Source organism: Neomonachus schauinslandi, chromosome 11 (assembly GCF_002201575.2).
Source record: "Neomonachus schauinslandi chromosome 11, ASM220157v2, whole genome shotgun sequence".
Taxonomy (NCBI): domain Eukaryota; kingdom Metazoa; phylum Chordata; class Mammalia; order Carnivora; family Phocidae; genus Neomonachus; species Neomonachus schauinslandi.
In genome coordinates this window covers 13,712,928-13,735,240 of record NC_058413.1, presented here as the reverse complement: position 1 = coordinate 13,735,240, position 22,313 = coordinate 13,712,928, and the positions used below count along the sequence as shown (strand labels likewise).

Here is a 22,313-nt window from a genome sequence, read left to right as displayed (position 1 = left end):
AGAAGAGGTCTGAAAATATTGAGGATATGCATTGTCTTGTTTCTTTTTTTTTTTTTTTAAAGATTTTATTTATTTATCTGACAGAGAGAGAGATAGCGAGAGCAGGAACACAAGCAGGGGGAGTGAGAGAGGGAGAAGCAGGCTTCCCGCCGAGCAGGGAGCCCGATGTGGGACTCGATCCCTGGACCCTGGGATCATGACCTGAGCCGAAGGCAGACGATTAACGACTGAGCCACCCAGGCGCCCCATTGTCTTGTTTCTATAAATTATTGAATAAATAGGCAAGGTAGAATAGAGGAAATTTAAATAAAATGAAACTAACAGAGTTGGAACAGACTGTCCTGTAAAAAAAATTGAAAGGGACCAGCTTTGATTAAGATTATAAAACAGGAAACACATGTGTCTAAGCAAAAATTACAACAAAATGGGGAAAACATAGGTAAGAAGATTACAGCTGTCATATTTCTTAGATTCAATGATATAGAAAATTTTTACCAACAATTTAATGATAACATTTGGGATGCAAGGACCATCACATTAAATGTTACCTTAGTTTAAAATAAATTCTTAAATGCTTTAGATAAGTTAAATATTGTATTAAGCAAAAAATGTGATAATTAGAATGTCTGGCTTCATGATGGATTGTCTTTTGAGGTTGTCTTTAGTACTCAGATGTGTGGGTGTGGGGAAGAGAGGGTCATTGAGTTCTCAGTCTCGAATATGATCTGACATCTTTATTGATGGGCCATCTAAAACTATTTCTTGGGTTGTGGGACCAGAGATAACCTTACCAGAGAGATGATTAAGAGTTTCCTGCTATGGGGCGCCTGGGAGGCTCAGTCAATTAATCATCTGACTCTTGATTTCAGCTCAGGTCATGATCTCAGGGTCCTGGAATCCAGCCCTTCGTTGGACTCCACACTTAGCACTGAGTCTGCTTCTCCCTCTCCCTCTGCTCCTCCCCTCCCCCTGCCTCTCAAATAAATAAATAATATCTTTAAAAAAAAAAAGAGTTTCCTGGTACGGTAAGATTTCAGAGGTGTTGGGCACCTACTGGAGAAATATGATGATTCTTTTGTATTACTATTTTCTCCTGAAATGTCTTTATAGTGCATTACTACCTCAAGTTTTTTAATCTTTCTCCTTACAGATAATACTGGGACAGAATGAATATCCTCCACGTCTTGAAGGGAGAGGAGATGTGATGAGAGAGCGAGAGAGAAAGAGAGTCCTAGGCAAGGAAAGTTCCTAAGTCTGTCTTTACTACACTTAGTTATTTCTGGGAGAGAACATTTCCCTAAATCCCATTCTCATTCATCTTGAGGCTGCTTTCTAATGGAGCTCTGTGGTCTGTATACTGTCAGCAGACTCTCTTCCATAGGTCCAGATATGGTATGATCATTAATAAAGGAAATATCTTAGTATCTAGACCTAGAACATGGGTCAGAGCCTGATGTGAAGGAATGGACACATGGCTGGGATTCCAATCAGGGCTCTAGTCCCAGATGTGTAGATTGGTCCTTATTCGCATGTCATTGGGGAAGTCAAGGTTTCTCCAGCTTCTGTTTTGTCACCTCTAGAATAAGGAAGTAGACATGATTATCTTTATCATCTATTCTAATTGTATTATCCATCAAGCAATGTGGAAGGATTGACAGGAGCTCACTAGTTGAGAGGATTACTCTGAAAAAACCCTAAGATTTATTTTGATATCAGATTTACTGAGTCAGAAAGAAAAAGATTAAAGTGTTATATGAAATTAATAATAAAGGCACAAATATAAAGTGTTAGGGGTGTTTATTCTTATTTTTTTATTTAAGTTCAATTAACCAACAGATAGTACATCATTAGTTTTTGATGTAGTGTTCAATGATTCATAAGCTGCTTAACACCCAGTGCTCATCAGATCACCTGCCCTCCTTAATGCCCATCACCCAGTTACCCCATCTCCCCACCCTCCTCTCTTCTGAAACCCTCAGTTTGTTTCCCGGAGTCCAGAGTCTCTCATGGTTTTTCTCTCTCTCTGATTTCTTCCCTTTCAATTTTCCCTCCCTTCCCCTGTGGTCTTCTGTGCTAGTCCTTATGTTCCACATATGAGTGAAACCATATGATAATTGTCTTTCTCTGCTTGACTTATTTCACTTAGCATAATCCCCTCCAGTTCCATCCATGTTGATGCAAATGGTAGGTATTCATCCTTTCTGTTCACTGAGTAATATTCCATTGTGTATATGAACCACATCTTCTTTATTCATCTGTTGAAGGACATCTCAGCTCCTTACACAGTTTGACTAATGTGGATATTGCTACGAACATTGGGGTGCATGTGCCCTTTCTTTTCACTACATCTATATCTTTGGGGTAAATACCTAGTAGTGCAATTGCTGGGTTGTAGCATAGATCTATTTTTAACATCTTGAGGAAACTCCATACTGTTTTCCAGAGTGACTGTATCAGCTTGCATTCCCACCAACAGTGTAAGCAGGTTCCCCTTTCTCCACATCCTCTCCAACATTTGTTGTTCCATGTCTTGTTAATTTTAGCCATTCTAACTGGTGTAAGGTGATATCTCATTGTGGTTTTGATTTGTCTTTCCCTGATGGCAAGTGATGTGGAGCACTTTTTCATGGGTCTGTTAGCCATTTGTACATCTTCTTTGGAGAAGTGTCTGTTCATGTCTTCTGCCCATTTCTTGAATGGATTATCTGTTTTTTGGGTGTTGAGTTTGAGAAGTTCTTTATAGATCTTGGATACTAGCCCTTTATCTGAAATGTCATTTGCAAATATCTTCTCCCATGGTGTGGGTTGCCTTTTAGTTTTGTTGGCTGTTTTCTTTGCTGTGCAGAAGCTTCTTATCTTGATGAAATCCCAATAGTTCATTTTTTCTTTTGTTTCCCTTGCCTTTAGGACATGTGTCTTGCAAGAAGTTTCTGTGGCCAAGGTCAAAGAGGGTGTTTATTCTTAATGTCACAGTATGAACCTGTGATGTAAAAATTAATTTGTTTGGAAATTTCTCATTTCTGTTCTGATTAGAGGACTGACATAATCAGTCATCATATTATGCTAGCCATATCTTTGTATGAACTTATAATGTTCAAGAGGAATTGAAAGTGTTATAGGAAGATTTGATTTAAAATAACCATAAATCCCTTTATCTCATATTCTTATTTGTAAATATTAAACATTACAGTTAAGAACTTATAAGTTTTTAAGTCCATAATTGTATTGCTTTTTTACTTAAAGAAAAATTTAAAAATGATTTTCATGTTTTAAAATCTTAGACATTTGCATATCTTCATAATAAACACATGGCATAGAGAAATTATGAAAAGATATTTTGCTTCCTCTTCCAGGCTTGCTAAAGGGTAGCTAAACAAACTTCTCATAGCCTCACTCTCTTTAATATTTTTGTTTTCAGGACCGATTCAGATTCTGACAAACAAAAACCGTCATGTTACTGTCAGAGAGAAATAAAAGTGGGGCTACATTCACTCTCTTGGGCTTCTCGGATTTTCCAGAACTGCAAGTCCCCCTCTTCTTGATTTTTCTGGCCATCTATAGTGTCACTGTTGTAGGGAATATTGGGATGATAGTTATAATAAAGATTAACCTCAAATTGCACACCCCCATGTACTTCTTCCTCAGCCATCTCTTATTTGTAGATGTCTGCTACTCTTCCATCATTGCTCCCAAGGCCCTGGAAAACCTGGTTATAGAAGACAGAAGCATTTCATTTCCAGGATGTGTAGTACAATTCTTTTTCTTTTGTACCTTTGTGGTAACTGAATCCTTTTTATTAGCTATGATGGCCTATGACCGCTTTGTGGCCATTTGCAACCCTCTGCTCTACACAGTTGCCATGTCCCAGAAACTCTGTGCCATGATGGTGGTCGGATCATATACATAGGGAGTAGCATGGTCTTTGATACTTACATGCTCTGCTATCAAATTATCTTTTCAGGGTTTCAACACAATCAATAACTTTTTCTGTGAGTTCTCTGCATTGCTCTCCCTGTCTTGCTCTGATACTTACATCAGTCAGTTGCTGCTTTTCATTTTTGCCACCTTTAATGAGGTCAGCACACCGCTCATCATTCTCTTGTCTTACGTATTTATCATTGTCACCATCCTCAAGATGCGTTCAGCCAGTGGCCGCCACAAAGCCTTCTCCACCTGTGCCTCCCATCTGACCGCCATCACCATCTTTCACAGGACCATCCTCTTCCTCTACTGTGTGCCTAACTCCAAAAACTCCAGGCACACAGTCAAAGTAGCGTTTGTGTTTTACACAGTGGTGATCCCCATGTTGAATCCCCTGATCCACAGTCTGAGAAATAAGGATGTCAAGGGTACAGTCAGCAAGTTAATGGACACTGAAGTCTTTTCTTTTTGAGCATGTTATTTTAGTAGCGTTTATCCCTGAAATGTTAGTAGCATTTATCCCTGAAATGTAAATAAAGTGTGCCCATAAAGGTTGATTGTAAAGATATCTTTAAAATTAATGACGAGGTAATGTACAATGGGGTGGATTTTGATTCAAAGACACTACCCTTGTCTCTTGCTTACTGGAAAAAAAAATCAGCAATCTCTCCTATCTTTGGTTTTTAATCTACAAAATTGTGGTAACATAAACTAGCTCCCAATCTGATTGTGAAGACTAAAAGATAATATAGATATCATTTGGAATACTTTGTATAATCTCAGTAAACATTAATTTCATTCCCCTTTCTTATAACCCACCTGGAATAGACTAGGCTATCAATAAACACATGAATTTATCTCATAAAAGTAGAAGTAGAAGTTAAAATGAGACACAGTCTTCATCTTCAAGGAATGCAAAATCCTGTGTTGACAGTAGGGCAGTGAAGAAAGAGGCCATTGTGTTTGAAAGAAAGAAAAGTTCAAGTCCATTTTAGGGTTTTAGAGTGGTGTATTTAAAAATACCTTCAGAAACTAGGTATTGTTTGAACTTGGCTTTGGATAACAGGATGGACAGAGTTTTAGGAGACAACAGGGTATGAGGGGTAGGTAAAAAGGACACCCAGAAACATGCCTCAAACTCAGGGAATTATCAGATGAATCAATCTTAGGAAGATGCATGTAAGTTAATGAAAATTTGAAAACTGATTATCTGTAACTAATTACATCCATGGAGTTCTTGAAATGTGTGATTATATGCAAGGACACAAACCACAGGCAGTGGTTTGCACCCTACTGGTTTAGGAGGCATTCTACAGCACACCTGGGAGAAATCCTAGAGCCAATCCTGCTTAACGGCTTCTGGAGTCCAGCAGGGAGATGCCGTCCTGGCACCGTCAGAAGGTCTGCTCTTCCTCACCTGGTCATATGGGTGGCACAGATTTAAAAGCAGCATATGGCCTGATTTTATCTATGATTTTGGCTGTGACTTTGGGCAAGTTACAACAGTCTGTACCTCAGTCACCTTATCGTAAAGGTGCATAACTGTAGTGATCACACTGATTTTTTTTTTTAAAGATTGTATTTATGTATTTGACAGAGAGAGACAGCGAGAGAGGGAACACAAGCAGGGGGAGTGGGAGAGGGAGAAGCAGGCTTCCCGCAAAGCAGGGAGCCTGATGCGGGGCTCGATCCCAGGTCCCTGGTATCATGACCCGAGCTGAAGGCAGACGTTTAACGACTGAGCCACCCAGGCGCCCCAATCTCACTGATTTTTATAAAGACAAAATGTGTTAATAGTTGTATTCAGAATAGTGCCTAGGACATAGAAAGTGGTCAGTATATGTGAGCATTTATTACTAGTCTCAGTAAAGGAGGTTCATTATTCCCACCCATTTCTGGTATTTGGCAGAACTCTGGTTTGACTTTTCAGACCCCATGCCTTCCAGGAAGGAGCTCTTCAGTAAAACACAGGCAAAGTTTATAAGACCTATTCATATATATCATAATGACAGTATGATCCCCAGTTCTCCAAGCAATGCTAGGATGCAGGATACATTGCTCTGCAATTTATCATGAACTCTGAAAGGAACCTTGTTGGATAATAATAACATGTACCAAGCTGGGATAGCTTTTCTCCTTGTTTATACTTCATAGAGCTCATTAGTTGTTTGAGTCTCAGGATAGTATGGTTTTCTTGATATCTCATTTATACCCCACAGAGATCAGTAATTATTTGGGGAGGCTTAAGGAACATGAGTCCCAGAGATATGTACACACAAAAACATAAAGCCTTTCCATGACTGCAACTTCAGAAACAGAGGAAGCGATATTCACCCACAGGTTAGTTGGGCTCTACTCTCTTTTCTTGGGAATGGACTTAAATGATATTTTCTCAGAGCTAGAAGCTTTTTCTCTCTTTTTTTTTTCTCATAAGGTAAGTTATTATAGCCACATATACAAGAAGGAGGAACAGTAGAGGAGGACCGTAGTATTAAACATATTTATAAAAATCTGTGTTTTGCTCTTTCTTAATTAGAGAGTATTTTAAGAAATGCCGTGTTTGGATCCCTTCTTTATGAAAACGTTTTTTCTTTGTGTATTGAGAAACAGTCTCAATGGGGGATGGAAACAGTCTAATTTGCAGGACCAAATACCTTGGTAAGAGGTGTAAGAGGGAAAAGGGTGTAAGCAAGTTGGAAAGAATACTTGGTCTCCCCCCAATCTTCTTTCCACCTCGCTCACACTGACTCATCCATGGAACCTGGAAAAGACCACATGGAAATTCCCAACAGTCACTCTGATGCTGAGAGCTGCAGGAAGGGGGCCTCAGGACTTTGTGGAGGGACACAGACATGGGGATCACCTCTGAAGCAGAAAGGAGAGGAATTATTTTGGTCTTGGGGACCACACCTAGAAATGTCTTTCCATAGCAGGCTTCTCAACCTTAGTACTGTTGACCTTTTGGGCCACATACTATTTTTGTGTTTGCATGTGTAGTTGGTATGTGTGGGGGGGGAGGCTAGGGTGGGGCTGCCTTGTGCATCTTTGAGTCTTCAGCAGCATCCCTGATCTCTGACCACTAGATGTCACTAGCATTCCTTCTTATCGTCACAGACAAAAATGTCTTCAGACAGAGACCAAAGTCCCAGAGGAATCCAAATCTCTCCTGTTGTGATGAACATTGGGTGTTACATGGAACTAATGAGTCGTTGAACACGACATCAAACACTAATGTTGTACTACATGTTGGCTAACTGAACATAAAAAACAATCTCTCCTGGTTAAGAACCACTTCTCTATAAATAAACAAAATCCTGATTTTTCACCTTTAGACTGGAAAACAGTCCCGGTTTTCAAGATTATGTACTATGTTGAACTCAGAAAGAGACAACTCACTTATACTACTCATCGAAGAGAGAAATCATATTATCAGAATAATTATTTGTCTTCAAACTGGGATTTCTTTTTTTTTTCACATTTCTAAAAATTTTTTAATGAAAAAGTTATCTTTCTGTAAACATTTCATTATACTACAAATGAAACATTTGAATCCATTACAGACCACCTCTTAAGTCTTAAAAACCAGGATAAAATGTTGAAATTTAAAAGTAGTCTTGAATATTATATAGGCTAGCAATCCTTATATCACCCCTGCATTAACTTGCAAATTATTCAACTACTTGTGACATCAATTATTGGAACTCTGAGATACTGTCCTTAACTAGAAATGTTTCAAGTTGTGACTTACATAGTAGAACTCTTAAAAACAAGCCTATTTCAGTTGTTCAGATCCTTAACAAATGATCTTTATTACTCAATTTTCTTCAAGATTTCAACTGGGACTTCTTAAGGCACATATGCTTTATCTCTTTGAAGTCATTTGAAAAAAGGGGAAATACCTGACTGCATTGAATTTTAGTGTAGACTCTTTCCTCCAGGAATAACCAACGTGTCTCCATGTCATGAATTAAGGCAAGTTTCTGCATTTTTTCTCAAATGATTAGAATAAAATATTCACTTTTCATGGATTTTGTGAGGGTTAAATATGCAAAGCAACTTATGTATATACATATAATATTCTCTCTGTGCAATCTAGCTTGCTATTTTTTTAAGGATTTATTTATTTATTTGTCAGAGAGAGAGAGAGAGCTCAAGCAGGGGCAGTGGGAGAGGGAGAAGCAGGCTCCCCGCTGAGCAAGGAGTCCATTGTGGGGCTGGATCCCAGGACCCTGGGATCGTGACCTTAGCCAAAGGCAGACGCTTAACCGACTGAGCCACCCAGGCATCCCATGGCTTACTATTTTTTAACTTACCGTTGTATCATAGTTATTTGTCAGGTCATTAAATGTTCTTCAAAAATATCCCCTAATAGCTGCATAGTTTTCCATAATATATATGTACCATAGCTTTGACCATTTCCCTCTTGTTTGACACTTGATTTCTGACTTTTACTATCATAAATAATACTACAATGCAGCAGCAAACGTTTAATACTTTCATATGTACATCTCTGATTGCTTCTTCAAATGGATTTAAAGCAGTGAATGTATTTGTCATCTAGGTCTTTATAAGGCTTCAGAGTCATAGTTAGAGGAAGTTTGAATCCAAGTGCCAATTCCCTGAACAATGGCTGGCATGGGATAGCTTAATTAACAAAATCACTATGTTAATTTTATAGGAAAAAAGCTAGTATGGAGCATAAAAGCTACTTCTCCATCTAAAACATACTGATAAAAAATGAACACTTGTGGATTAACAATCTTCAATACATAGACTTTTCATCATTTCAGTGGAAAACAGAGAAGAATGCTGTGTATTTTTAAAAATTATTTCCCGAGATCTCAGTATTTTCAGTACTCATTAAACATTTTGCCAAGAAAGAGGGATTTCAGTTTCATAAAACAATATGGCTAATTAAATAATGTTTGATGTCTTTCCAATGACTCAGTTTCAAGCTCTGAATTGTGTAGGACTCCTTTAAGGGATCATATAAGCTGTTATGGATGTGATTGTTTTTGTGTGACCTGTGAATTAAACTGGTATCTTATGCATCTTCGCCACAATGCCTGCAAATTTCCTAAACTTCAGGAAAGCAATGTCCTGTTTCTTCACTGAAAACATTAACTTTCTTATTTGTTATCATGTCTTTTTTTTTAGGAGACAGTCAAAAAATGATTTGGAATCATATAATGGAGAGTAACTATTAATATTTTTCTCTATGCTCAATAAAGTGGGAACATGGGGGAGGAGAACTGCACCTTCATGACAGAGTTCATTCTTCTCGGATTAGCAGATGCCCCGGAGCTGACAGTCTTCTTCTCCCTGGTGTTCCTTCTCATCTATGGCGTCACTGTTTTGGGAAATCTAGGCATGATTGCATTGATTCAGGTCAGCTCTCAACTTCACACTCCCATGTACTTTTTCCTCAGCCACTTATCCTTTGTGGATTTTTGCTACTCCACGATCATCGTGCCAAAGATGCTGTCCAATATCTTAAACAGGGACAAAGCCATCTCTTTCCTGGGATGCATGGTGCAATTCTACTTGTTTTGTACCTATGCAATCACTGAGGTCTTCCTGCTGGCTGTGATGGCCTATGACCGTTTTGTGGCCATCTGCAACCCACTGTTGTACATGGTCACCATGTCCCGGCATCTCTGTATGGAGCTCATGTCTTGCTGCTACCTCTGTGGGATGGTGTGTTCTCTGATCCACTTGTGTTTCGTTCTTGAGATCCCATCCTACAGATCAAATGTGATTAACCACTTCTTTTGCGATCTACCCCCTCTCTTATCGCTTGCTTGCTCTGATGTCTCTATTAATGAACTGTTGCTATACATCCTGGCCACCTTCAATGAGATGACCACCATCGTGATCATCCTCACTTCCTACTTGCTGATTCTCATCACCATCCTGAGGATGCACTCTGCAGAGGGAAGGCGCAAAGCCTTTTCCACCTGTGCCTCCCACCTCACAGCCATCCTTGTCTTCCATGGAACAATTCTTTTCATTTATTGCCGGCCCAGTTCTGGCAACAGTGTGGAGACTGACAAAGTGGCCACGGTGTTCTACACCATAGTGATCCCCATGCTGAACCCCCTCATCTATAGCCTGAGGAACAAGGATGTGAAAGAAGCTCTCAAGAAAGTATTGAGATCTAGATTACCTTTTGAAAAACTATTTTCTTAATTAGACTCAGAGTTTCATCAGAGACTTTTAATGAGGGGCTGATTTTGGGCGGATGTGAACAAAAAGTAAAGTAGGGAAGAATATTATGAGCTGGGGCACTATGCATTCTTTTTTGTTTTCCACTTGCTTATCTTATTAAGCAATATATTATCTCCTTATAGATAATTCAAAGGCACTTGGTGCCTTTGCTCTTCTTCTCCAATCTCTAATTGCTTTGAAAGGGCTTGGGGTGGTATTGTTAGACTCAATATCTTGGTTTGAGATAACTTCAATGTATTTCTCACAAAGTGCACATCGACAGACATATCTTTTCATCATCATTAAAGCATGCAACCTTTTTTATTAAATTAATTTCATTTTTTACATGGAATAAGTGTACATCTGTCTGATATGGTTTTTAATAAAAAGTTTAATAAAAGTTTTAATAAATAAATTTCTGAGAATTTTCAGTCATTTTTTTAATTACTTTTTCCATTGCAATATTATAATCTTAGGACTTTTAAAACTTCTTTTAAGGGGATTAAGAAGCACAAACTTCTAGTTATAAAATAAATAAGTCACAGGAGTGAAAAGTACAGCAAAGGAAACACAGTCAATAATATTATAATAATGTTGTGTAGTGACAGATGATAACCACACTTATATGGTGAGCACTGTGTAATGTACAGGATTGTCAAATCATGAAGTTGTACCCCTGAAACTAATATAACATTGTATGTCAACTATACGTCAATAAAATAACAAATAAGTTTAAAAAAACTTTTTCTTCTACAAAATAGAGATAATACTCTAATTTTCTAATAAGATATCCATGAAAATTAAATGATGTATCTTAAATTCTTATCACTATATATGGTATATTATAAGTGATTAATGAGGTATTTGCCGATATTACTATCGTTACTTTTAGTTTTACCTTTTGTTCTCTAGTCTATATTATTTCTTGATTAAATAAGTAGATCATATATTTGATGGCTTACCTTTCTTAAGTTTCTGGGGTATTGTTGAATTTTTTGTTTTGTTTTGCCTGATATTATTTGTCATTTACTATATTTTCAAGTCTATTATATGCTCAACCTATGGATTGCAGTTTCCTGTGGCTTCTGAAAAAAAAATAGTATAAATTTGATGGCTTAAAACAATAGACTTTATTCTCTTACAGTTCTCGAGGGCAGAAATTTGAAATCACTGTCACTGGGCCAGGAGGTTCTCCAGGATAACACTTTCCCTTATCCAAGTTTGTGGGGACCAAGACTGGCATGTTCAAACTTCTCTACTCTCCATCTTTCCTACATTTTCACACACACACACACACACACACACACACACACACACACACACACAGCCTCCCTCCTTCTCTTTTTTTAAATGATTTTATTTATTTATTTGACAAAGAGAGAGAGAGCACAAGCAGAGGGAGCTGCAGAGGGAGAGATAAAAGCAGGCTCCCCACTGAGCAGGGAACCACTGGGATCATGACCTGAGCCGAAGACAGACACTTAGCCATCTGAGCCACCCAGGTGCCCCTAGCTTCCCTCTCTTTTATAAGGTCACCTGTGAAGACATTTACAGCCCACCCAGATAATCTAGGATAATCCCCTGATACCAAGATCCTTACCCTAATCACATCTGCAAACACCCTTTCTCCAAATAAGGTGGCATTTACAGGTTCCGGGAATTAACACATCCACCTTTTAAAGGCCAAAGTGTGATTTACTTTTCCTGTGTTCCTGCAATGTTAACACTTCATTTGTTTTCTCACTTTCTTAGGATTTCATTTTATATTAGTTATTGTTTATATCTTTATTGGGATGGGTTATTTAAAGTAACATAGGTCTTTGTTGCTTTAGTGAAGTATGAAAAGCATTGGACTCTTAAAGAACTGGTCTAGTTTCAGACCCTGAAGAGTGATTTTGAGGAAGATAGTTAAACTTGCTTAACCTCGAGTCTCTTAAATATGACCTGGGGATAAGCGGCCAGTCTCAGAGTTATCACTGAACTTAAACATAATAACAAAAATACCTGCAAAAACCTGGCTTATAAAATTCATACTTCCTAATGTTTCTTAAAAAGACATCTTTGAGGGCAAGAGTTATTTAGAAATATTCCAGCAAAGACAGCTACTCATTATTTCTTTTAATAAATGAATAAATAATGACGAATAGAATAATGTTATGCGTATGATGAAAATATGGCTCTGTATTGCTTTTCAGATGTTCTAAATGGAGTAAATTTCCCACATCACCCACGAGACTTTGGATTTTAAGATGAAGGTGATAGAAACATCTTTCTCTTTTGGTTCTCCAACTAGAACAGAGTTTCTCCACCTCGGCACTCTTGGTCACACACACACACAACACACACCTAGCATTATCTCTTTTCATGAGGCAACACATTGTCTCGAAATCTCATTTTCAGGTCTACAGTCATGCCACACACTTTCCAATACTTATGCAATTGCTTATGTTGTTTCTTTTACCATCTCTCATTCACTATTCTGTACTTGACAAAATTCTTTTTTTTTTAAAGACTTTATTTGAGAGAGAGAGAAAGAGTGAGCAGAAGCAGGGGGAGTGGCAGAGGGAGAGGAAGAAGCAGACTGCTCGCTGAGCAGGAACCCCGAAGTGGGGCTCAATCCCAGGACCCTAAGATCATGGCCTGAGCCAGAGGCAGACACTTAATTGACTGAGCCAGCCAGGTGCGCATTGACAAAGTTCTTAAATGTGTAGTGCAAGTTATTCTCTTTTCTGTTTTGTCACCTGGCATACATATTCACAGAGTAGATGTATGTTTTAAGTTCATTTATTTAAGGAATCTCTACTCCCAACGTGGGGCTTGAACTCATGACCGTGAGATCAAGAGTTGCATGCTCTTCAACTGAGCCAGCCAGTTGCGCCGAATAGATGTATTCATTAAAGAAATATTCTCTGATCTATTCTGTCCTTGGATGGTCAGAATTCCACTTACAATAGATGCACACATAGCACATATCAGAGTCATTAACTTCATTCATAACTGGTTTTCCACTGACATTTAACTTTCAAGGTCTTCTAATTTTCAACAGCCAGATAGATATATTTTTGCTTCTTTCTAGTTTATTTTACTATCTTACTACATAAGATAATACTCTGATAGTTGTTTGATAAATTGCTCTAAGCTGGTTAAATCAATTTAGTCAGCAAATAATATAATCTAATTCTATATATAATAATCTACCATTTCAAAACTAAAAAATATATTTTTCTGTGAGACATCCTCAAGATGTAGAAAAACACATTTCATCATTTCATTTTGTGTTTAATCAATTCCTCAGTAGAACTGTTTAATTGCTCACATATCTTTTCCCACTGGGATTTGCATATCAGACTGTGAGTTCCTAGGATCCTAAGTGAGATCTGAGAGCTAACCTCAAAAGACTTGAGGCAAAATATAAAAGGTCTTGCATTATCCTGAGGAACCACTACCTTCTTAAGGGAGGCACACATTTCTTCTATGAAAACAAAAGGACTGCCTGAATGGATTATGGAAAATGTTGCAATGGGTCAATTTTTTAAAATATTTAACTGTCAACACTGATTTTTCAGTGAAAAATTAACTGATGTTAACAACAGGGTCATAAGAAGGTAAATGAAAGAGATCTGGTAAGTGCTCTTCACATAATCCTGGGATATCAGAGTTGAACAGGATTTTAAGTGCTCATCTTATAATCATTTTTTACATGCAAGAAACTGATGTTTTGAGAATACATATGCCTAGCATAACACAGGTTTTAATTCTCAAGGCATTTCCAACAAAAACACCACCACCAACATAAAAGCACATTTAATGGAGATATTCTTAAGACAACCTTCAGTATTATTGGACTCTGATTAGAAATCTAACTATAAACACAGTGCTCATTGCCTATTAATTTTTTTAAAGTTAACCAGACTGAGATATAAATTAAGACTCATCCAATTTGTATACCATATTATTTAGTCTATTCTATGGTTATGTGTTGATACGAACAGCTATCAATACACAGGTAACAGGACTGGGGTAGGGTTAAGGGAGTGGCTTTGAGGGAACAGAAAAAATGGTTTACAAAGGTAGAAACTAAGGCTCACTATAGAAAACTGACTACAGGAAGAGGTAATTTTGCTGAATTCTTTTAGAGTTCATTTTCGTTCTCACCTGTCAGTTGCATAGAAGAACAGATTATTTGGCTCCTCTTTGGACTCTTCTTAATTTTTTATCTTGTATTCCTTTCCTCTTCTATTGTTCCACTGACTTTCATATTTCATTTTTCAATCCTGGAAGTCTTTTATGGTCTTAAAGCATATAACATCCTTGAAAGATTATTACAAGTAAATATTCTCTATATAAATGGATTTCTTCAGTACCTCTACTTCTGTGATTAGAAATAAAGGATTTGGTAGAAAATAACTTCAGCAAAGGAGTGGTTGTTCTCCATGGCTCAGACCCCAAGCTTATTTAAACATTGTCCCTAAAGAGGAGCCTCTTTCTTTCATGCCTACCTTTTGATAGTTGTTTTTCATAATTTCCAAAAGAGTGAATGACACAAAAAAGAGGCATTTTCATCCACCTTTGCCTTTCTAGCCACTGGTGTAATTTTTTTTCATTCGCCTTCATAGCAGTGGCCATTGTTCCACTTTTAGGTCGATCGGCAATCTTGCTCTATATTCATAGACAGGAACAGATGGGCTGTCCCTCAATGACAGTTGATATTTTCTAAGGAGGATGCCATATATATTTCAGGAAAGGAGTGTTTCAAAGAGTTGACTAGTAGATCTGAGATGCTTCTTTCTCCAATTAACACTTTTTTTAAGGCAAAGTGTTTGGAGTGAGATGGAGCATAGGAGATAAAAATGGGAATATATGTGAAAACTGAGTATATTTAAATGCTGAGCTTGTAGGGAACAGGGAATAATTTCAGGGTTTAAGAAGGCAACACAATTCAAAATCTATTTTATACAGGTAACTCTTACAGTGGTTTATGGATACATTTTGGATCATGTTTGGAAGTAGGATGGGAATTGACTGGAGAGAATGAGGCCAATTAAGAGGTTCAAGTTGAGGAAAATGAGGGGTGACATTAAATAATGGAATATCAGTGATGACAAGGAGACATTCGATATTTGCCACATTTCACAGATTGAATCAATGGCTCTGTTTAGTTTTGAGCTAAAGGGGGTTTCTTATTTGGACTAGCAATGGAGGTGGTGGAGATGTATACCAAGACAGGGATCATAGGATAGGCATAAGTTGTAGGAAGTGATAGTAATTAAATTTTGTTTTAAGCATGCTGAAATGTACACATGCCTATTTGATAGTTCATTTTGAGTTGGACAGGTGCTTTTGGAATGGGTACGTGGAAATTATCACTGTATACTTGGTATTGTAAGAAAAGGCACAGAATAATGTAGGGAGAGTGTGCATAGTGAGGAGAGAAGTAGGTTGAGAATGAAGCCCTAGGAAAGTGCCACCATGTATGAAGGAGGCTGAGTAGGGGCATATTGAGATTAGTACTGAAATCAAGAGAGGTATATAGAAGCCAAAAGAGAAGGGGTTTTAAAAAGAAGGGAGAGGTCAAAGCTCTCACATGGAGTAGAGAAAGTTCATTACCTATCGAAAATCCTTGGATTTGACAGTTAGGGTGTAGTTTGGGATTGAAGCAAAAAGGGTTTTAAGCTGTTGGGATAAAAATCCTATCTCAGTGGGCTGAAGTGAGAAAGTGGAAACTAGTGTAGATGTCTGTAAGAAAATACTGGAATAAAATAAAAGAAAATAAATGGAAATAGATACAGAGTAATATTTTTAAAGATGAGATTGACTTCAATGGTATGTGCTGCAAGTTTATGAAGGAAACATTAGTAGTAATAGTATAAATATATTAATTTGTGCAGGTAGTCAGAATTGGGTGCACAATTGAAGGGATTAACCTCATAGAGGAGAAGCATGGAAAGGAAGGGAGAGAGGAGGTCATTGATGAACCCAAATGCTTATATGATGACTTGATGAGAAAGGTGAGCACATATTTATTTGCTATCCGATATTTTTGTCTACAAGACAGAAATCATTTTCTGGCAGTGAGCAGGTCATAGAATGAGACCTAATAATTATGAAGGTTTACAATAGTGATTACAGGAGGAAAATAGTTGTGTGTGATATGCAATAGTAAAGAACAATTTATTCAATCATATGTACACATATATATGTCTAATTTTTATACAAATATAAGATGAAACCATGTCAGTGATTTTACTTCATTCATTCATTCATTCATTCAACTGTTCCAACTATTATAGAAGATAATGCAAAGAATTATAGATCAAGAATTCACAAATAAATATACAAATAGATACAAAACTGGCTTTTTCCACAGGAGGGAGGGAAATCGATTGTCTTTACACTGGACAAAATGTGCATGTCTGTAGGCAAGTACCACTAATGCTGCTATTTGTTGTCCAACAGATTTCTAAACTAGAGCAAGGATGATGAAACTGAAGGTAGAGAACTGGGTAGGTGAGGTTTTTTCCGACATCTTTTACAATTTTTCACTGCAGAGGGCGTGGAAACATTCCTGGATATCATCCTCTCAGTGCCTGGATTGAATTTAACACATTTATGGGCATGAGGATTTCTCTAGTTGTATTCCATAGATTGCATTCCAGAAAAATAAAACAGATGTCTGGATTGATTCAGAATTGCTATGCTGCCAGTTTTAGAACCACAAAGGAACAAGATGGTGAGATGGTTGAATCTGTAGAAGGACATTCATTTAACACTTACAATTTGATGGGAAAGGTACTGTCACTCTCATAGATGATGGACTGAAACTCTGTGGTTCATTGGCTTGACCAAGATCTCACCACTTCTGAGCGACAGAGCTGGGATTCAGTGACTTTTATAAGTAACGCAGAACCTTTCTTCTTTCTATTTGATCAGTGGATTTCAAATAACTCTTAGGAATTCTTTTGTTCCTCAGAGGTGAAGCCACATCTCAAGGTGAGAAACATAGAACTTCTGCTCCTCTACCTATACGGGGCTTCACCTGGAACAGCAATGCTGTCTGTTGTGAAAATAAAAACAACACAAACGGGGACAGAGGCTATTTCTTCAGTTTGTTATATAACCACGTGGTTAACCACTATTACTTGACACTGGTGGAAGATGAGGAAGTTGAAGAAAGTGGGGTTCAACAACTGATTTGATGGTGGTGCTTCTAAATATGGAAAACAATAGCTTTAAGTAATAGAAGCGATACATTGTCAATTTAATAAAAATTTGAAAATCTGGGGCTCCTGGGTGACTCAGTCAGTTGAGCATCTGCCTTTGGTTCAGGTCATGATCCCCAGGGTCCTAGGACTGAGCCCTGCATTGAGTTCCCTGCCCAATGGGGAGCCTGCTTTTCCCTCTCCCTTTGCCTCTTCCTGCTGCTCATTTTCTCTCTCACAATCTCTCTCTTTCTCTCAAATAAATAAAATCTTTTAAAAAATTGAAAATCTGAAAATTTGAAATGCATAATACTACAACAGCTGTTGATGTGCCTAGGTGTTACCAGGATGTCCTAGTGGATTTAGAATTCCTCTTGTATTTATTTTCACTGTTTTATTTCTTATATTTTAGTGAATGCTGAGGTTGTTATTAATATTGCCATCATTACTGTGCCACAACTTCAGAAGTCCAGGGGTACTTCAGATAATGAAGTTCGAGAACCATACTGTGAAGACAGAGTTCTTTCTCTTGGGATTTAGTGACCATCCAGAACTTTGGAGGATTCTTTTGGCTGTGTTTCTTTTTATCTACTCTCTTACCCTCATGGGGAACCTTGGGATGATGTTATTAATCACAACATGTTCCCACTTGCACACCCCGACGTACTTTTTCCTCTCTATATTGTCATTCATAAATGTATGCTATTCTTCTGTCATTGCCCCCAAATTACTTGTGGACTTGGTTTCTGATAAAAAGACCATTTCTTACAAGGGCTGTGCTGAAGTTATATTTTTTCTGCTCTTTGGTTGACACGGACTCTTTCCTCTTGGCTGCCATGGTTTATGACCGATACATAGCAATCTGCAACCCACTGCTTTGTAAGGTTATTATGTCCAAAAGGCTTTGCTGCCAGCTTGCCATTGGAGCATTTTTGGGAGGTACCATGAGCTCAATTATTCACACTACTAATACCTTCCAACTGTCTTTCTGCTCCAAAGAGATTAACCATTTCTTCTGTGATATCTCCCTGCTTTTCTCTTTGTCCTGCACTGATACTTACCTGCATGACATTATTCTGGTAGTCTTCGCTGGTTTGGTGGAAGCTATCTGTCTTCTAACAGTCCTTCTCTCTCTAATGTCTGCATCATAGTAGCTATTCTTAAAACAAGTTCTGCTGAAGGAAGAAGAAAAGGGTTTTCCACTTGTGCCTCCCATCTGACCATAGTCACAATCTACCATAGTACCCTCATTTTTATTTATTTGCGCCCCAGCACTGGTCATTCACTGGATACTGACAAAGTGACCTCTGTGTTCTACACATTGATTATACCTATGTTGAATCCCCTAATTTACAGTCTAAAGAACAAAGATGTCAAAAATGCCTTTAGGAAAATGATCAGTCGAAAATTGTTTTCTTAAGGAAGAATGAAACTGAGCCTGACAACTTTTCAACAGTGTCTGTTCTTTGACCTTTGGTTCTAATTATTGAGAAAGTCAGTTTAATATGGACGTTCCCCAAATCCGTGGGTAATGATGTCTCAACTACAGATTAGGGCCCAAGCCTAACATAAGAACCAGGTCCTGTCACATTACTTATATTATGTCTATCTCTTTATTACTTTAAAGTTGACATTTTTAATATATATTTCAGGAGTAGATTTACCCTTTGCATAATGTTCTATATTCCATATTCTTACCCCTTTTCTCTCCCATCCTAAATTTTACTGCGATTATTTTCAATATTGGATAAGCCATTAAAATATCACAAACCTCTTTTTGTGAAAGAAAATAAATGCAATTTACTGAGACCATTTCTCAATTAATTTTATTTCCATGTAAATATGTGTGCATTGTAGCTTACTTGCTTAATTATACTCTCTCTAAAAAAAACTTCCTCAAATTTTAACTCCTATATGATTTTTTTGATACCCCCTTCAATTATAGATGGTAAGTCACATCCTAAGCCTCACTAGAATCTTAAGTGTGCTTCTTTTAAAACTCTTAGAATTTTCTATCTAATCTTGTAGTTGTTTGTATCTGTGTTTTATCCCTCTACTAGACTGATCATTAATTATTGTCCCTTATTTGATGCCTTGCTTCTTTATCACATATTTTCTCCAGTGTAGATCCTGAGTAAATTTTTATGAAATAAACATGAGTATTTTGCTATTGATTGTTTTTAATTTAGATTACATACCTATGACTTTTTCTCTTGCAGTTTTTTTTTGTTTCCTTCTCTAGAAGGGTACTGTATACATATGTGACTATTGCAAAATATTGTCAAGTATGGTGACTTATTAAAAAACAATTTGCAAATATCACCAAAATTAAAGTCTGGCTCATAAACTCTTTCCCCAAGAATAGGTTCAGTCTGAAATCTCTTGACTGGTAAGCAAACAGCTGAACTTTCTGGGAGAAGCTATCCTCTGACAGCAAGAGATGGAATCAGAAGCCAACAAATGGTGGGATCACAGTTAGGTGGGCTACTGGAACATGACCCATAGACAAAGTGTGGCAAAAAGCCTAAGGAAAGCGTTAAACCAAAGGTGAGGTTGAATAGTGGGAGAAGGTAAATTAGACAAAAAAGCCATATGACAGTGAAAATGCAGGCTGGGTTATAAACCAAAATCATAGTTCTATTCACTGCAGTGGAAACTATCTTTAAAAATAGGTTTTTGTCCATACAGCTCAGTGGTGAGTTAGGGCTCTGGTCAATGTGGGCTGTCAATAGGGAAGAGTGGAATGGCAGCTTGATGCCAATGAGAAACAAGTGTTTCATCCTAAATACTGAGCAGAAAATGTCTACTACAGTGTATGGGTTCATCACAACAGATGGATATTTGTTCCTTTGTTGTTAAGTGTATGTTGGTTCAGAAACCCCACAGAGGGTAGGGAGAGATGGAAGAAAGAGGCAGACCACTCCAGATTGGTAGGTGGCAGGTGTAATGAACTTGGGCAGCCACACAATGAGCAGATCTCTACTTCTGCCCTCCAGAATCTTAAAAGTTTATACAGAGGCCTTAACTGGGTTCAGTCATGTATACCATCCAGGTGGTCTCAACACCACATTGATCTCTCAAGGCTATGTGTTTGGAACAGTTCAAACTGTGGGATTGGTGGGCAGAATGTACATTCCAAGGACAGGGGAGGGGTGAGGATCCTCTGATTCCTTGGGTCCAGCTCACAGGTCAACCAGTGATCAGATCCTCTCCATGACCTCCTCCAACAACATCTTATTTCAGCTGTGGCCCTTGGGATAAGGTCACACAGGATAACATAAAATGAGGTACTCTGGGATTAATTATCTAAACTCATTTCTTGGCAATGTGAGGTCTGAGACTAAGATCAGAACTACTGTTTCAGACATCTGGCTTGGACTTGGGAATGGTGTGGCCAGCATGGGTAGCTGTGAAGAAATTTTTGCTCAGCTCCAACCAGGAGTAAAGGAAGCATCAGGAAAAACAAGTCCCAAGGTGGCTGGGCAGAGAGCTCCAAAGAGGACCTGAGGCTACGAGGTACAACTAGAATCTGAATGACTGGGTGAGCAGGCTCTAAAGTGGATAAGGATGGATCCTGGAGACACCATTTCATGACAGGATGCCATGAATGATGCCATGTTTTCTTTCAGCACCAGAGTTTAGTTCCTGAGAGGGAGTTAGGTGGCTCTGAATGATCTTAGAAACTCCATTATCATCCTCAGGAAAATAGATATATGCCTGATTATAAAAATATCTATGTCTTTATAATATATATATATTAAAGCTATGTTAAAGAGATGAGGACACTGAGTGTAAACAAGACTAGTAATCTACAGTCACACAGCTAACAAGTAAATGATAGTATAGAGATGTGAACTAGGTCTGTCTTCTTCTGAATTCCAGTTCTTATCTTAAACCCTCTCTCATCTTTACCATTTTTTAAAATGAAAATAAAGCATAAACAAAAACAAAAACAAAAATCCTGGTTTCCTGATCATGTGTAAAGGCTATTAAATTAAAATCTTTAAAAGAAAAGATAAAGAAGAAAAAAATAAATATCTATTATTTTTACACATATATAAAAGCTGGGTAGTGAATTCAATTTTGTATAACGTGAAAAGGTTTAAGCTTTACAGATAGGAATATATTTAATACAATTTCAATAAAGTACATTGCGATGCGAAGGGATTTGGACAGTGATGGAGAGGTGCTGATAAATGATATATTCTATGAACAACAAATAAATTATATGAGATTGTAAAGTAAAATATTCAATAGATAATGAAATATTTGATTTGTCTTAAAACTCTTCAATCAGTAATGAAAGACTAATAACTTGCTGAAAATTGCATCTTTTAAATATGTTATTTAATTCTTATGATATATTGAGGTACACTTAGCCCATTTTATACACTAAAGGAAAACATAAAAATCGGGAAGAAGATTTAAATGAAAAACCTTTTACCACCATTGCTCTCTCCTCCTGGAAACAGAAAAAAAATGCCTTTATGTTCCCTTCTTGACAATGACCTAAAATAAAAAGAATACTCTTGAAAACCTCTTGTTATGTTTTTCATAAATGGATTAATTCTTAGTGATGACAGTGCAAACAACACATGCAATTAATTAAGTTTATGGGAAAGATACAAGATTACTTAACATCCAGCTACTCAGCAATGGCCAGTATTAAAATTGTGTTCATTTCACAGATGCACAGAGATCCAATTATTACAAATAGAATTCTATGTAAATATTACTTTGTTTTTTTATTGAACATATTATTAAGTTAATAAATCCTCCTTTCTTTTTTAAAAATTTTATTATGTTATGTTAATCACCATACATTACATCATTAGTTTTTTTATTATGTTATGTTAATCACCATACATCATTAGTTTTTGATGTAGTGTTCCATGATTCATTGTTTGTGTATAACACCCAGCGCTCCATTCAGTACATGCCCTCTTTAATACCCATCACCAGGCTAACCCATCACCCTGCCCCCCT

At 37.4% G+C, this 22,313-nt stretch overlaps 2 protein-coding genes and 1 pseudogene across 2 annotated transcripts; all 3 read left to right on the top strand.

Annotated features, from left to right (window-relative positions):
- The first annotated feature begins 3,451 nt into the window (after positions 1-3,451).
- Positions 3,452-4,393, top strand: LOC110575796 (olfactory receptor 5D18-like). Its single transcript, XM_021684829.1, is given in 1 exon segment — positions 3,452-4,393. A coding segment is annotated over 1 exon segment (942 nt).
- Positions 4,394-9,159: 4,766 nt separating this feature from the next.
- On the top strand, positions 9,160-11,792 carry LOC110576105 (olfactory receptor 5L1-like). Its single transcript, XM_021685198.2, has 2 exons — positions 9,160-10,068; positions 11,721-11,792. The coding sequence occupies exons 1-2, from the start codon at positions 9,160-9,162 to the stop codon at positions 11,790-11,792; spliced, it is 981 nt and encodes a 326-aa protein (XP_021540873.2).
- Positions 11,793-17,811: 6,019 nt separating this feature from the next.
- On the top strand, positions 17,812-18,747 carry LOC123326220 (annotated as a pseudogene).
- Positions 18,748-22,313: the final 3,566 nt, after the last annotated feature.

What these genes read in the sequence shown, in the direction of transcription:
- LOC110576105 (XM_021685198.2), top strand. Translation starts at nt 9,160, where the DNA reads ATGGGGGAGGAGAACTGCACCTTCATGACAGAGTTCATTCTTCTCGGA. An exon ending in TGAAAGAAGCTCTCAAGAAA is followed by an intron (nt 10,069 to 11,720) that starts GTATTGAGATCT and finishes CCTGATACCAAG; the next exon opens with ATCCTTACCCTAATCACATC.